This window comes from Octopus bimaculoides, chromosome 5 (genome assembly GCF_001194135.2).
Source record: "Octopus bimaculoides isolate UCB-OBI-ISO-001 chromosome 5, ASM119413v2, whole genome shotgun sequence".
Classification (NCBI taxonomy): Eukaryota; Metazoa; Mollusca; class Cephalopoda; order Octopoda; family Octopodidae; genus Octopus; species Octopus bimaculoides.
The window spans coordinates 15,684,580-15,700,224 of NC_068985.1; the positions used below are offsets into that span (position 1 = coordinate 15,684,580).

The 15,645-nt window shown below is 37.1% G+C and overlaps 1 protein-coding gene across 1 annotated transcript in view; it reads right to left on the bottom strand.

Moving 5' to 3' along the window:
• LOC106881210 (sodium/calcium exchanger 3-like) overlaps positions 1-15,645 on the bottom strand; it is a 243,749-nt gene that overhangs the window by 27,463 nt on the left and 200,641 nt on the right. The window contains exon 4 of the mRNA XM_052968147.1: positions 3,533-3,700. Coding sequence (XP_052824107.1) covers positions 3,533-3,700 — 168 coding nt within the window. The remainder of the gene's footprint in view (positions 1-3,532; positions 3,701-15,645) is intronic.

The window sequence follows — 15,645 nt, forward strand, 5'->3', positions numbered from 1 at the left end:
ACCAGCTACACCACACAAACACGCATTTACACACACGCATACACACACACTCACACACGCACACACGCACACACACACGCACACACACACACACACACACACACACACACACCATAACGCGCAAACACATGATTGCACACTCACACACTTTCTTTCTTCCTTCCTTCCCAACCCTTCTCACATACATTTCCACTCTCATCCGTGACACTACATAAATATTGGTTTCAAACTTTGGCACAATGCCAGCAATCTTTTTACAAGGAGTAAAGTCGATTACATTGATTGCAGTACTTAACTGCTACTTATTTTATCGATCTCGACAAGATGAAGGCAAAGTCAACCTCGGCGGCATTTTGAACAGACGAAATGCCGTTAAGCTTACGGTCCGGTGCGGTAACGATTCTGCCAGCTCACCGCTTTAGGTGCAAGCATAAATTGAACCCAAAACAAAGAGTGACAGACTTGAAGCTGAACCGTGGTAGAGTGTGAATGTCATTGAAGAGGTCACGGATGGCGATGAAAGGACCTGGGACAAAAATAACTGATTGATTAATTAACCGAATGATTAACCAAACCACCGATTAGTTAGTTCTATTAAATGTGAAATTGCGCCGCATTCGTCTTTCAGTCTTCCGTAGTCAATAAAATACGAAGGGCTGCTGAAAACTTCTTGGCTTCAGGGCTATCGCGAAAGGTCTGGTTAGAGGCCCAACCTCCCGAGTTCTTTTACTGAATTTAGAGAAACTGAAAGATCTCTGCAATAAGTGTGTGAATCTGAGAAGGGAATATGTTGAATAAAATCATAATTAACTGATCCTCTAGCATTTTCTTTTACTCAAGGGCTTGAACTTTTCAGCACCCCTCGTAAGTGGCATTCAAGCACTGGGGTGGATTCAATCCGGTATACTTCCCTACTAAATTAGAAATTAGGGTTATTGCACCCACGTTAGAAAACACTATTTTCTGTAATATTTAGGCGGCGAGTTGGCAGAAACGTTAGCACGCCGGGCGAAATACTTAGCGGTATTTCGTCTGTCTTTACGTACTGAGTTCAAATTCCGCCGCGGTCGACTTTGCCTTTCCTCCTTTCGGGGTCGATAAATTAAGTATCAGTTGAGTACTGGGATCGATGTAATCGACTATTCCCTCTCCCTCAAAAATTTCAAGCCTTGTGTCTATAGTGGAAAAGAATCTTTAGCACGCTGGACAAAGTGCTTAGTGGCATTTTTCCGGTTTTATCTATGGAATTCAAATACTGCCGAGGTCGACTTTGCTTTTCATCCTTTCGTGATTGATAAATTAAGTACCAGAGACATACTGGGGTCAATGTAATCGACTTGTCTCCTCCCCACAAATTCCAGGCCTTGTGCCTTCAGTAGAAAAGATTATTATTATTATTATTAAGTTCGTGTGTTGGCAGAAATGTTAGTACGCCGGGCTGAATGCTTAGCGGCATTTCTTCCGTCTTTACGTTCTTAGTTCAAATTCCGCCGAGGTCTTTTTGCATTTCTTTTAGGGGGTCGATAAAAGAAGTGCCAGCTGAGCACTGGGATCAATGAAATCGACCTATCCCCTCCCCGAAATTGCTGGCTTTGTGCTAAAATTTGAAACCGTTATTAAGGCGGTAAGTTAGGAGAACCGTTAGTCCGCCGGGCAAAATATTTGGCAGCATTTTGTCTGGCTAATTAGAAAGAACTATTTTCTTTAATGTTGAGCTTGAATAGAAGAAATAGGAGAGTGAAGGTCTTAATGCAATTAGAATATTTGGTTACTCCTGCCAGCTTCCAGAGTTCAAATCCCAGTGCGTTGGTTGTGTTCTCATAAAACAATAATAAAAAAGTCTTTATTGATTTACAGGAATTAGTTCAACTGACTCTACACCCTTATCCATAAAATTTCACTGTCTGCTAAATGTCAAATACTTCAAGAAATATTACCATAGGTGTTATCATTAGACAAGGCAATTCATAATTATTTGTTTTTCAATCAATAAATTAACAGGAAGGAAACAAGAAAAAGATAATCTAGAAATATATGAGATACTGAAGGGAAAAATTTGATATTTTTTCCTGTCATCTGCATCTAAAATGAATTGGCTAATTTTTTCTGTTGTGAGGCCAAAAATTAGCTTGAATATATGGTTAACTGCATCTGATACGCAATCACATTGACATCCATTGGGAATTATAATTTATCGCTCTTGTAACCGAGCAGAATTTCCACTTCATTCGGTTTAATATTGATTGCAAGTATAGGCACAAGGCCTCATATAAGGAAAAGTGGTAACTAAACAGACATCGGCACTGAAGTGGTTAAGCATTAGAAAGTCTTCGGATGTACAACTGTTTTCCAAATGGATTACGAAATATGACAAACATTTCCTCGGGTACATTGTTCGCTGATTTACTGGGTCAGAAAACAAGCTACAACCAAAACAGAGCAGTCTCCATCAGTTCGTTGATCCATCAATCTGAGACGTCACGTACAAAATTACAGGAGACCTAGATATGCGGCATAGAATATTCTAGTTTGAAATGAAAACTGTATATGTATGTATGTATGTATGTATGTATGTATGCATGTATGAAAGTACGTATGCATGCATGTATGTATGTACGCATGAAGGCATGTGAGTATGTAATGTATGTATGTATACACACACATATATGCATGAATGTATGTATATATGTATGTATTGTTAGATAAATTCCTTCGTTTTTTAAGATCTATTTTAATCCTTATATTTTATTCACCGTTTTAATAAATCAGTCAATAATATATTCTCCTTCGAGAATAAATAATATATTTATGAAACTTCAATAAATTTACCTCTTTCTTGGTCTTACTAATCACACTTCCTCTTTCCCTCCCTATCTCTCTCTCTCTCTCTCTACATACACACATACACACACATGCCCTCCACACAGCTTTTAGTTACGGATTTTCCAATTTCACTCCCAATATATTGATAAATACTTCCTCAACAAGCCGTGCAGTGGGATTGAACCGGAACCGCGTGTTTGCAAAGCGAACCTCTTGGAGACACACCTATATCTGACTGCACCTATACATTTATCGATCAATCGATATAACTGGTTACGATCACTGAACCCTCCTCCCACCACCACTACCACCACCACCACAAAAAACAACAACAACATTGATTCGTGCTTAACGCTATTTCACGTATGTATTTGAAATAAAAATCGATAGAGTGTGGCTGATATTCAGCAGTGACCAAAATACAAAATATAAAAAAAAGTACCAATTTTCCATATGAAGCTAAATACTTTTTCAGTGATATTTGCAATGTGGTATTGACTAAGTGACACTGGTGCTATTATTAAAAAATACTTTAGAATTAACTGTCACTGATGTTACATAATTTAGCCGCTACCTATATCTCTTGGCTTTACGCATTTATTTAACACGAACCCAGTCACGGCCACAAAACTAAAGTGGATACTTTCACATGACATTCGTAAACAGAAAAGGAATTGATTGATTTTTTTTTTGTATTGAAATTACTTACATTGGCGAATGCTTTGCTCACTTGTGGCACCAGCTTTTGTCCTCCTGTTATCGATCGAGTAGCATTAATCCTGTACCATGCAGACGTGTGAGTTTGGTTCTGTGCAACAGTTGCTGCTGCTAATTTAGCAGCCTCATCGGGAGACAGGTTTTTGTTTCTGCCGAGTTCCTGAAGATAAAAAAAAAAATTTAAATAGACAGTAATTCACAGAATTTGGAGCAGAGAAAAAAATGTTAAAATAAAAAGTAATTTGAGATATCGATCTAAAGAAGTAAAAAATATGGATTTGACATACATACATACAAGGGATCTTTCAGCAATATTGACATTGCTTAGCATGGCTTAACTCTTTGCCTATCCGAAGTTATTCAGTTGAAAAATATTGGAAATGCGTATTATACATGAAGCATGAATGCATCATATATGATGCGCGTATAATGCTGACACTCCGTCGCTTACGACGACGAGGGTTCCAGTTGATCCGAACAACGGAACAACCTGCTCGTGAAATTAACGTATAAGTGGCTGAGCACTCCACAGTCACGTGTACCCTTAACGTAGTTCTCGGGGATATTCAGCGTGACACAGTGTGACAAGGCTGGCCCTTTGAATTACAGGCACGATAGAAACAGGAAGTAAGAATGAGAGAAAGTTGTGGCGAAAGAGTACAGCAGGGTTCGTCACCATCCCCTGCCGGAGCCTCGTGGAGCTTTAGGTGTTTTCACTCAATAAACACTCACAACGCCCGGTCTGGGAATCGAAACCGCGATCCTATGATTGCGAGTCTGCTGCCCTAACCACTGGGCTATTGCGCCTCCACTAATGCACGTATAATATATGGTGCATAAAGGCCAGAGGAACGTTCTGCGTATCAATTGTGATACACAGGAGATATTTTCTTGGTATCCATACATCATATATGATTCCCGTTCTCATTTCTTTTTTCCAACCTCAAGAGTAACTTGGGACTTATGAAGGAAAGTTTTATATTATGCAGGATGTTTGAAAGAAGGATTAATCAAAAGCCTGAAAAAAAAAAGAAAAAAGCATAGATGTTTCGGAAACGAATTAAAACGTTTGAACAGGCAAAGCGTTAATTTAAAATGATTTGATACCAGTCAACTTGGAAAATAAGCCTTTTCAAGTGTTTTGTCATGTGTATAGGCCACAAAAAACCCAAGCAAACAAATTATTAATTACCAACTTTCTTTCGATTCAAGAAGTCTCATCTTTATTACGATCCACCATAACACTGAAAACTGAGTACAATTTACCATTTGTAGAAAGGATAATCAGAATAAAGCTCAATTTTGCTGATATGATGACACCTATAAAACTATCATTTTTTGCAAAAGTAGGAGGAGGACAAATCTAGTACGATTTACTTGCAATTTTGTTTTAGATGTGCTTAAATTTTCTCATCTACATATATAAGATATCACAGAACTACTTGGTGTTTCTCACTACTTCAACACCAGAACTGTTATACCTATGTTTCGCAGAGGATATTTAAGAAGGCGGAAACATGTTCGGCGTTGTCTCCTTTGTAGCCGAAATATCAGCTACTGAGTTAATGTTTTTCTTCAATGTCTATGTATTTCTAATTGAATGTTTGACGCTCACTATATTGAATATTTTGCGCCAACTTAACTGAAGTCACTGAAACATAACTTCAGAATCTTATTTATTATATAAACAAAAATATCTCAGCATGTTTTATTAACCATTCTTTACGGGATACAAATCATGGCATGTATTCTGGTTGTAAACTGATATGCATATTTGCATATTTTATGTTACATATTGATTTCTTTAGACGAGTGGCTCCTAAACGAATAAGAGGCGATATATGGTGGGTAGGCATTGCCATGGCTCTGTGGTTAAGGAAGCTCGCTTTGCAACCATCTGGTTTCGGGTTCAGTCCCACTGCGCAGCATCTTGAACAAGTGTCTTCTATAACCATGGGGCAACCTATGCTTTGTGATTGAATTTTGCTTGACGAAACCGTGACGAAATACCCATATATATATATATATATATATATACACACACGTGTGTGTGTGTATATGTAGGTGCATGCGTGCGTGTTTGTGTCTTTCTGTTCATTCCCACCACTGCTTGACAACTCGTGTTGTTTCTTTACATTCCTGTAACTTAGTTGTTAAGCAAAATAGATCGATAGTATAAGTACTAGATTTTAAAAAAGAACCACAATAAAAAAATCTGATTAAGTCATTATATTATTTCGATTGTGCTTCATAAGCATAAGGTATGGTTGATATATTTTAAATACATTAGTTTCATTGGGTCAGGATCGAACCAATGAACTTTCCATATGACGCTCGGAGTTTCAAAGTTTTTATTCGATATATCACTGTCCAAGGGCGGCGAGCTGGCAGAAACGTTAGCACGCCGGGCGAAATGCTTACCGGTTTTTCGTCTGTCATTACGTTCTGAGTTCAAATTCCGCCGAGGTCGACGTTGTCTTTCATCCTTTCGGGGTCGATAAATTAAGTACCAGTTGCGTAGTGGGGTCGATTTAATCGACTGGCCTCTCCCCACCAAACTTCGGGCCTTGTGCCTAAAGTAGAAAAGAATATACCACTGTCCAAGGTGGCAGAGTCGTTAGCATACGGGGCAAATGCTTAGTGGCATTTCTTCGGGCTTCATGTTCTGAGTTCAAATTCCACCGAGGTCAACTTTGCTCTCATTCTTTCAGGAGTCGATAAAATAAGTATTATTTGAACACAGGGGTCGATATAATCGACTAGCCCCTTCCTCATCACCTTTACTAAAGTTTCAGGCCTTGTGCCTATAATAGAAATAAAGAAATATGCCGCTGTCCAAAGAACTCGTATCATTTTAAATCTGTGGTTAATGTTTAAAGCTGAATGGTTTGCGATCGAAAATGTTAGAAGTTGTAGAAAATGTTTAAATGTCTGAGATAAATTGCTGATATTAAGATTATCGTTTTTCAGATTATTAATCTTATCTTTTGAGATAAAAAAAGCAAAAGCATCAATAAAACACAAAACAAACTAATATTTCAAATACATAAGGTTTCAATCGCTTTAATTTGAATTCTGTCTAGATATCCAAGAATAAGATACGACGACGTATTTTAATCAAACTGATGGAAACGTAGTGCAGATATAAATATCATTCAATCAGCTTTCATCTCTAAAGACGAGTTTGGTACTACGAAGAACTATATTTCTATTGTGTGTTTGAATGTACGAAAGTTATTCAGTATTTTTTATCCTTTTATTTGTATTTTTAAGGTATTGGATCGTGGCCATTCTGGGTCACCGGCTCCAAGGGTGTAGTCGAACAAATTGAGCCCAGTGTTTATTTTAAAATCTGGTACTTATTCTATCAATATTTTTTAGCGAACTGCTAAGTTACGAGGACGTAAACAAATTTACACCTGTTGTCAAGTGGTGTGGAGATAAGCGCACACGCACACGCACACACACACACACACACACACACACACACACGACGGGCTTCCAACATTACTACTCGTATTTCATCCATCTACTCCCTGTCATATATAACGCTCAAGAATATTTTCTGTCTACCAAATTCCATTCACAAAACTTTGGTCTTCGATGACCTGAGACTATAACAGAAGAAACTTGTCCAAGAGGCCACACAATACAATAGAACCCAAAACCACTTTGCGAAGCAAACATCTCAACCATAGAAACAGTTCATTCTACAACTCACATTCAGATTCTAAGAATTATGATGCAAAGTCATGAAACCAGTATTTTACAACCATTTGTTTTTCCCATAAACCCCTTTGATCCCCATTTTATTTGGATGGTTACTCATAACAATTCGATGTTTAAAAAATCCTCTTGTGTTTTTATTAGTAAATGTTATTAGGAATTGTATAAAAAAAACTATAAAATGCTTTGTGTATTGTAGAAGTAAAACTAAGTTAATGGCCATAAATTTTATCAGCAAAATCTTACATGGACATGTAAGGATTATATGAGCCCCGGTTGAGAACCACTACTACAAACCAACAACGAATGGATATTGCGTCGTTCCTGGCGATAAATATTCCCAGTGTTCGATAACGCTGTTGTATAGTGTAATAACTTTCTCTCACTCTTACTTCCTGTTTCTGTTGTGCCCGTAATTCAAAGGGTCACCCTTGTCACACTATCACGCTGAATATCCCTGAGAACTACGTTAAGGGTACACGTGTCTGTGGAGTGCTCAGCCACTTGCACGTTAATTTCACGACAGGCTGTTCTCGGCGCGATGTGTTCTTGAGCAAAACTCTAGATTTCAAGTTACTTCATTCCATTCAACTATAAATGAGTAAATTATAAGAGACCTTGATCGCTATATCCCTTCTGAACAGGACTAGCGTCCCCTTCGGAGAGGATGTAGTAATATCGGTCACTTAACACACTATGAAAACCGGGCAACCGACCCTATGAGTTCTAGTACTCGACACTGTTTAGTTTTATAATGTAAATGGCTGAGAGTTTCACAGATACTTGCACTTTTAATGTAACACTCAAGCACACATAATCATGACAGTGTGTGTGTGTGTGTGTGTGTGTGTGTGTGTGTGTGTGTGTGTGATAAAGCTAATCATTTGAATTACATATAAAGTTCATTCCATTGGCTTCCATACAGTTTACAAGGTTTAGATTGACGAGAGGCTGCGGTGGTAGAGGAGAATTACCCGAACATAGAACTCGAAACCTCATGGCTGCATAACGAACTTCTTTATTATTTAACCAATATACAGACATATAGAGAAAGAAACATAAATAAATAAATAAATAGACAGATAGATAAATAGACGAACAGATAGAGAGATACAGCAGTGAAAATGTGCAAAAACATTTAAAATTCAACATGCAATTCTTTTCTGTTGTTATTTAAATTCTGTTGTTTCTTAATTAGAATCCAGCCTCTTCATCATGGACATGTAGTGATAACGGATGAACACATTTTGCCCAGAGGACAGAAGCATTAATTACAATGGAATGAGAATATAGTTTTGACGAAATGAATATAAATGAATAAATAAATAAGATATTATTCATAATTATCTGAATAAATGATTCATTTGAATTTGTTCCATGTTATTAAAAATATATTAAAAGGGAGGCATATTTTGCTTGAGGCAAACTATATAATTATAATTACATTTAATGTATTGTCTGAATTCGTGGTATCAGTCAACGAATTTATGTTTATGTAATAAGGTGTAAATCAGATATAGTTCTTGTGAGTGCCAATCGTTAGCAAAGTAGCTGGGACCTCAATTTCCTTATCTTAAATCGATAGAGCTCACAAAAAAGAAAAGTATATAAACATCATAGAAAATGTTGTCTCTATACATCTTTAATCTGATGTCTATGAAATTTTCTATCATATTCCTTCTGTAACAGAGGTGAAATCCCAGATTCATCGAAGTGCAAATAAAAATATTCTCAATATTCATCTTAAAATCTCATCAGGGTTAATTTCATCACTGGAGTAGATTTAATCGATTAAGTTCTACTACAAAATGTTTAGATTTGGGCGAATATACAAGATATCTTTTCGATTCTCGGTATTTACCAGGAATATAACGATTTATTATTTGTTGGCAGATATCAGCACGGATCAGTGAATACTTGTTCTCTAAAATTATAAATAAGGTTATCGGCTCTTCTTACATTCATCGGTCTGGGTGTTTCTGGCAGACGAGACACAACATATCGAAACAGCATTATCTCAGAATCCCTTGTACTAAGGAATCGAGTGTGCCATGAACGCATATTCGACATAAAGGAGTAGCTACTTTTCCTGCGACAAACACAAAAGCGATTGGCATATTTGCGTTCGAATCTGCCGTAATGCATTCAGAATAAACAAGCAAGCCGTCGTTAAGATTTATGATTTATTAATATCAGGTACACGAAAATTTTGTTTTATGAAGTAGTTCAATGAGGCGAATTATTTCTACGCGCCATCCTTATAAACAACAAAAGCTTAGTTAATGATAACTTATTTAATGTAGTGAGTATGTCTCTGAAAGTAAAAAAGCATGCAACTATTTCACTTCAATTGTATATTTCGCAAAATCTCTCTTCACTACTTCGGCGAATACTGTGAAGCCTATGTTTAGTTCAGAAGTTCTGAACTGGTGAAGACTGCTCCATTTTGGCTGCAGCTTGTTTGCTGATCGAGTAAACCAGCAAACAATGTACCCGAGGAAATGTTTGTCATATTTCGAAACAAGCCTGGAGTTGTCTTCTCGTAATAACGAAATGGTTAGAATAATTTAGAACAATTTGAGCTAATATTATTTCTACTTCATCTTATTAATATTTCTAATTAAGTATAACACTACGTTAACTATGCTTTTTTTTTTATTGCGTTTGGAGTCTCTGAATAATTAATCCCAATGATTTTAAAAAATACTAATTTTTCATGCTTACTCCCATACAATATTGTACATATACTTAATGATTCTCTAATAATTACTTCGGCAAGTACCTTGAAGCCTATGCTTCACGGACGAGTTTTAATAAGCCTGAAACAAACCTAGAATGTTTTTTTTGCTCTTGCCGAAATGATTAAAATAATATTAATCATTGAGATAAAGGTATCATTCTCTCATCCTCTAAGTGCTTCTAATTAGGTTGTCTACCATGACTAAATTAACACTAACTTGTCTTTTGTAAATTATTCTGAAGAGAATATACACTTGTATTATAGACATCCATTCTATCATCTTGAAGGCCTCAAATTTTGGGTGAATGTGTATAATAGATTGCATCAACTCCAGAGCTTAATTGCTATTATTTTATGAATCCGGGAAGGTTTAGCGATAATGTCGTTCTAGGTGGGGTGAGAAAATAGAATTATGCTACTAAATACCACAAGTTAGTTTATCTTTCACCCTACCTATCTTGCCAATACATCACTCCGAACACTAAAATACATGCAGTCTCGTTTATCACAGATTCATTCATCATTGATCAGGGTTAACTTGATATGCTCAATTGTGAGCCATGTTTTGCTTATCACGGATTGATCTGTAATAACACGGACCGGAGATCAGTTGGAGATTCAGCTTGTACTGCAAAAATACTAAATCCAACAGACCACCCACAATACTTATCCACCTTCAATGCAATAACTATCGCTTGTGTTTACATCACTGTGCAGCGATTTGTTTTCGGATTTATGAATTCGAATCAATCAACATGACACCAGTGAACAGAAAAAACACGAAGTTGCCAGATTCTAACAAACGATGCAGATGAGTGTATTCTCTGCAGGAAAAGATAGAGATGAACAAGAAAATACATGACGGTGGAAATTTCATAGCTGTGAGTCGAAAGTTTGGTGTCAATAAATTTACCTTTCGTATCACTTACCAAGTGTGTAGAGCTGATTCATTTATCACTGATTCCTATTACTATTGTTTCTTTTTATTAAACAATACCAGGAAATAACCGAGTATAGGTGGCATTAATATTCCTATAGGCACAAGTCTTGATATTTTTGTAGGAAAGAGGCTCGTCGATTAGATCGACCCCAGTACGCAACTGGCACTTATTTTATTGACCCTCAAAAGGATGAAAGGCGAAGTCGACCTCGGCGGAATTTGAACTCAGAACGTAAAGACGAACGAAATGCCGCTAAGCATTTTGCCCGACGTGTTAAAGATTCTGCCCAATACAGATGTATTAATACTGATTTCAAATTTTTTGCACAAGGCCAGCAAACTCAGGGGAGAGGGCAAGTCGATTACATAGACCCTAGCGCTCAATTGGTACTTATTTTAGCGACCTCTCTGGAATTTGAACTCAAAGCGTACAGACGGATAAAATGCCGCTAAGCATTCTGCCCGTCGTGCTAACGATTCCACCAGCTCGTCGCCTTAGATGTATTAACATTCTTTTCTACTCCAGGTACAAGGCCCGAAAATTTTGGGGGAGGAGTCCAGTCGATTAGATCGACCCCACTACGCAACTGGTACTTAATTTATCGACCCCGAAAGGATGAAAGACAAAGTCGACCTCGGCGGAATTTGAACTCAGAACGTAACGGTAGACGAAATACTGCTAAGCATTTCGCCTGGCGTGCTAACGTTTCTCATTTCTTTATTCCCCACAAGGGGCTAAACATAGAGGGGACGCACAAGGACAGAGAAGGGGATTAAGTCGATTACATCGACCCCAGTGCGTAACTGGTACTTAATTTATCGACCCCGAAAGGATGAAAGGCGAAATGATCCCCGGCGGAATTTGAGCTAGAACGTAAAGACAGACGAAATACCGCTAAGCATTTCGCCCGGCGTGTTAACGTTTCTGTCAGCTCACCGCCTTAGATGTATTAATATTGACTAGGAAAATATATGGAAGTATGTCTATAAGTTTAAAACATATTTTAATTTCCCGCAGAGAAAATATTGAGTTTATAAACGAGAACTTTCGTCGAGTCATGTGACTGGCTGTGAATCTATTGGTTTCATTGCCAGTAATGGTATCGTGCTATTAATAATCACATTGATAGTGAAAGTGATAGCAACTGAAAATAAATACGTAAAGGGATATAGATATGTTTTTATATCCTGAGATATTTTATTTAAAACTACTGTTTGGAACGTAATTAATATTGACTTTGCTGTTATAGAATACTCAAACTTGTGATGGCGTCAGATCTGTATAAAATAGAAAATGAGATTCTGGCACGTTCATTGAATATTCTCACAGTTTTGTTTTTCTGTCAGTGTGTCTGCCTGTTTTTTAGTCTGTCTATCCATCTATCTGTGGAGGTGCAATGGCCCAGTGGCTAGGGCAGTGGACTCGCGGTCATAGGATCGCGGTTTCGATTCCCAGATCGGGCGTTGTGAGTGTTTATTGACCGAAAACATCTAAAGCTCCACGAGGCTCCGGCAGGGGATGGTGGCGAACCCTGCTGTACTCTTTCACCACAACTTTCTCTCACTCTTTCTTCCTGTTTCTGTTGTGACTGTAATTCAAAGGGTCAGCCTTGTCACACTGTGTCACACTGAATATCCCCCGAGAGCTACATTAAGGGTACACGTGACTGTGGAGTGCTCAGCCACAGGAAATGATTAAAGTTACAAAACGAAGTCTTAGAAATAAGCAAGGATTTTCATAATTACCAGTTAGTTATAGGACTCCAAATGTAACCACTTAATTGTTAAACCTTAAGTTTTTAGCTTGGGCTGAGACTCACCAGATATTGAAATAAATATGGTTACTCTTACTCTTGTGTGTTAATCGTATTTCATTCAATAAAATGGCTTGATACACCAGTCTTTAAAATCCAGCGTTTACTTAATGTCTGAATGGAATCTCAGGAAGTCATTAACATTTACATCAACTTGTTGGGAACGTTGCAACTAATCAAAGACATACGTTAATATGAATTCAATTTAAGACAGCGATCTGACAGAATCGTTAGCACGCCGAGCAAAATGTTTAGCGGCATTTCGTTCGTCTTTACGTTCTGAGTTCAGATCTCGCCGAGGTCGACTTTGCCTTTAATCTCTTCGGGGTGAATAAAATAAGTACGAATTGAGCACTGAGACCCATATCATCGACTTACTCCCTTCCTCGAATTTGCTGACGCTGTGCCAAAATTTCAGACTAATACGAATTCAATTTAATTTCTCTTGTATAAAAAAAAAAAACACCAGCACATTCTTAACGATGTCTCCAAAATTGAAAGCAAACATTTCTATACTTCTTAAAATGTGAAGGAAGATCTGTGTGTGTGTGTGTTTATACACACACACACACACACACACACACACACATATATATATGTATGTATGTATATTCGCCATGTTGGACCACTGAACTCAACACGCCTTTTGTCATTCTCTCTATTTATTTCCTCTTATTCATTTCTGTCGCTCGAAACATAAAAGATTTTTCCATTTTTCCCGAGCGTCAAACTAATACACTTGCTTGTTGTTCCTACACCTGTCTTCATCTTTGTTTTTCTATAAATTTTAGCTATATATATATAACACACACATACATAATCACACACATTTAAATCCGTTATATGCAATAGATGTAGTAGTAGATTGAAATAGCCATTTGCCTAACGAAATCAAAATACATTTTGAAAGCAAATTTTCTGCGATATTCGTTCAAAGATAATATCTTATATGGAAGAGCCGTGTTTAAAAACACGGACGAATACCGCAGAAAACTTGCTTTACGGCGATATATCAATTGGGTTGTTAGATATTCGTTCATTTTATTCCATTTATTTTAATCTTTATTTTTCATCCACAATTTTAACATATCAGTCAGTAATCTCCTTCGTTGTAAACTATTTCTTGTCAATGTTCCACTTTCGTGAATGCCTTGTCGAACCACGAAAAATACACATGCTCGTTGAATTATCTCCCCTCGTTCTAACCGAATAAGTATGGAAATAATACAGTTTTTCCTAATCATTCTTTTTTTGTTAGCTCTTTATTTCCTCAAGTATTAAATATATTAACAACCACTAACCGGAGGCCATTTACTGACGATGCACGTATTGGGAGTTTAAATTGTCATTCAGATGGCGACCTGAGCCTAATATACACTCATTTAGAACCTAACCTACGTGCAAATTATTTTCCTGTAAGCTACAGAATACCGGACATTCACGTCCGTTACAGATGTAAATATGCTGCTAATGAGGGACCAATTAACCTTTCTTGCTGGTAAATATGGTTGACGTATCAGAAAAACAGGCGTTTATATCTATCTATCTATCTATCTATCTATCTATCTATCTATCTATCTGTCTGTCTTTCTATCTGTCTGCCTGCCTACCTGCCTGTCTGCCTGTCTATCTATATACACGAATATATACAGATATATATGTATATATAAAACACGTTATATATATATATATATATATATATATATATTTGTTTTGCAAGATTCTTGATGTGAAATCGTGTGTTGAAACAGATATGACCATCCCCAAATACAATATATATATATATATGTGCGTATATATATGTGTGAATGTATCTATCTTTCTCTCTCTCTCTCTCTCTCTCTCTCTCTCTCTCTCTCTCTCTCTCTCTCTCTCTCTCTCTCTCTCTCTCTCTCTCTCTCTCTCTCTCTCTCTCTCTCTCTCTCTATCTATCACGTTGTCTATCTCTGTGTGTGTGTGTGTGATTGCAAGAAGGTTAGTGTTGCATGTACCACTATTGTGTTGGTCCGTGGCACACACGAACACGTAAGAGTGCAAAGAGGCAAAATCGCCGTCTAATAATGGACTAGTTATTTAGGAGTTCTTTCTTTAAATAGATGATTCCATCCATCGTGTCTTTAGAGATACAGTTCATTCTACATTTCTTCATTTCGGCTATATATCGGGGACAAATACCGCAATATCCAGGAAAGGTCAACAGGACTAATTAGTTACTGCTAACAAAAGGTCCAGTAAATTATTTGCTTTTTATTTAACCCCAATATGTAGAAACATGACTAGTTGTCCTTCATACATACATAAGTAAAATGAATGAGGGATATATTGATCTTTCTAATTCTCGACCCTCTAGCCCAAAACTATAACTGTGCTTGAACTTGTTGTCAGTACATACCCACCGAAGGTACCTCTATCACCATCGAAGATGAAGACCACATAATACAAAGAATCTGAGAAATCTACGTGGAATGGATGTAGATGTATTCATGAAGCATTAAGACACTCTGCTATCTGCGATTCCAGGCGAACCAACGTCACGACCAGAAACGCAGCGGCATTAAACTCCCTTATTCACCAAAATGCACGACTGCTGAAGCAGTACGAATTGCATTGGTGGTGCTCCAGTATGAGCATACATTCCGAGTGAAACATATTAAAAGAATAAAAGAAAAAAATAAAGCAAGAATATGCATGCAAGCATATCAATCACCGGACGAGTAGAGCCTACTAAAGTGCTAATTGGACGAAATTTTGGATAGCTTAGCATAATCTTGTGTATCTTAAATATGTATAAATGATAAATGTATGTCAAATTGCATATTTTTGTACCACAAAATATACTAACTAAACGTATATATATATATATATATATATATATATATATATAT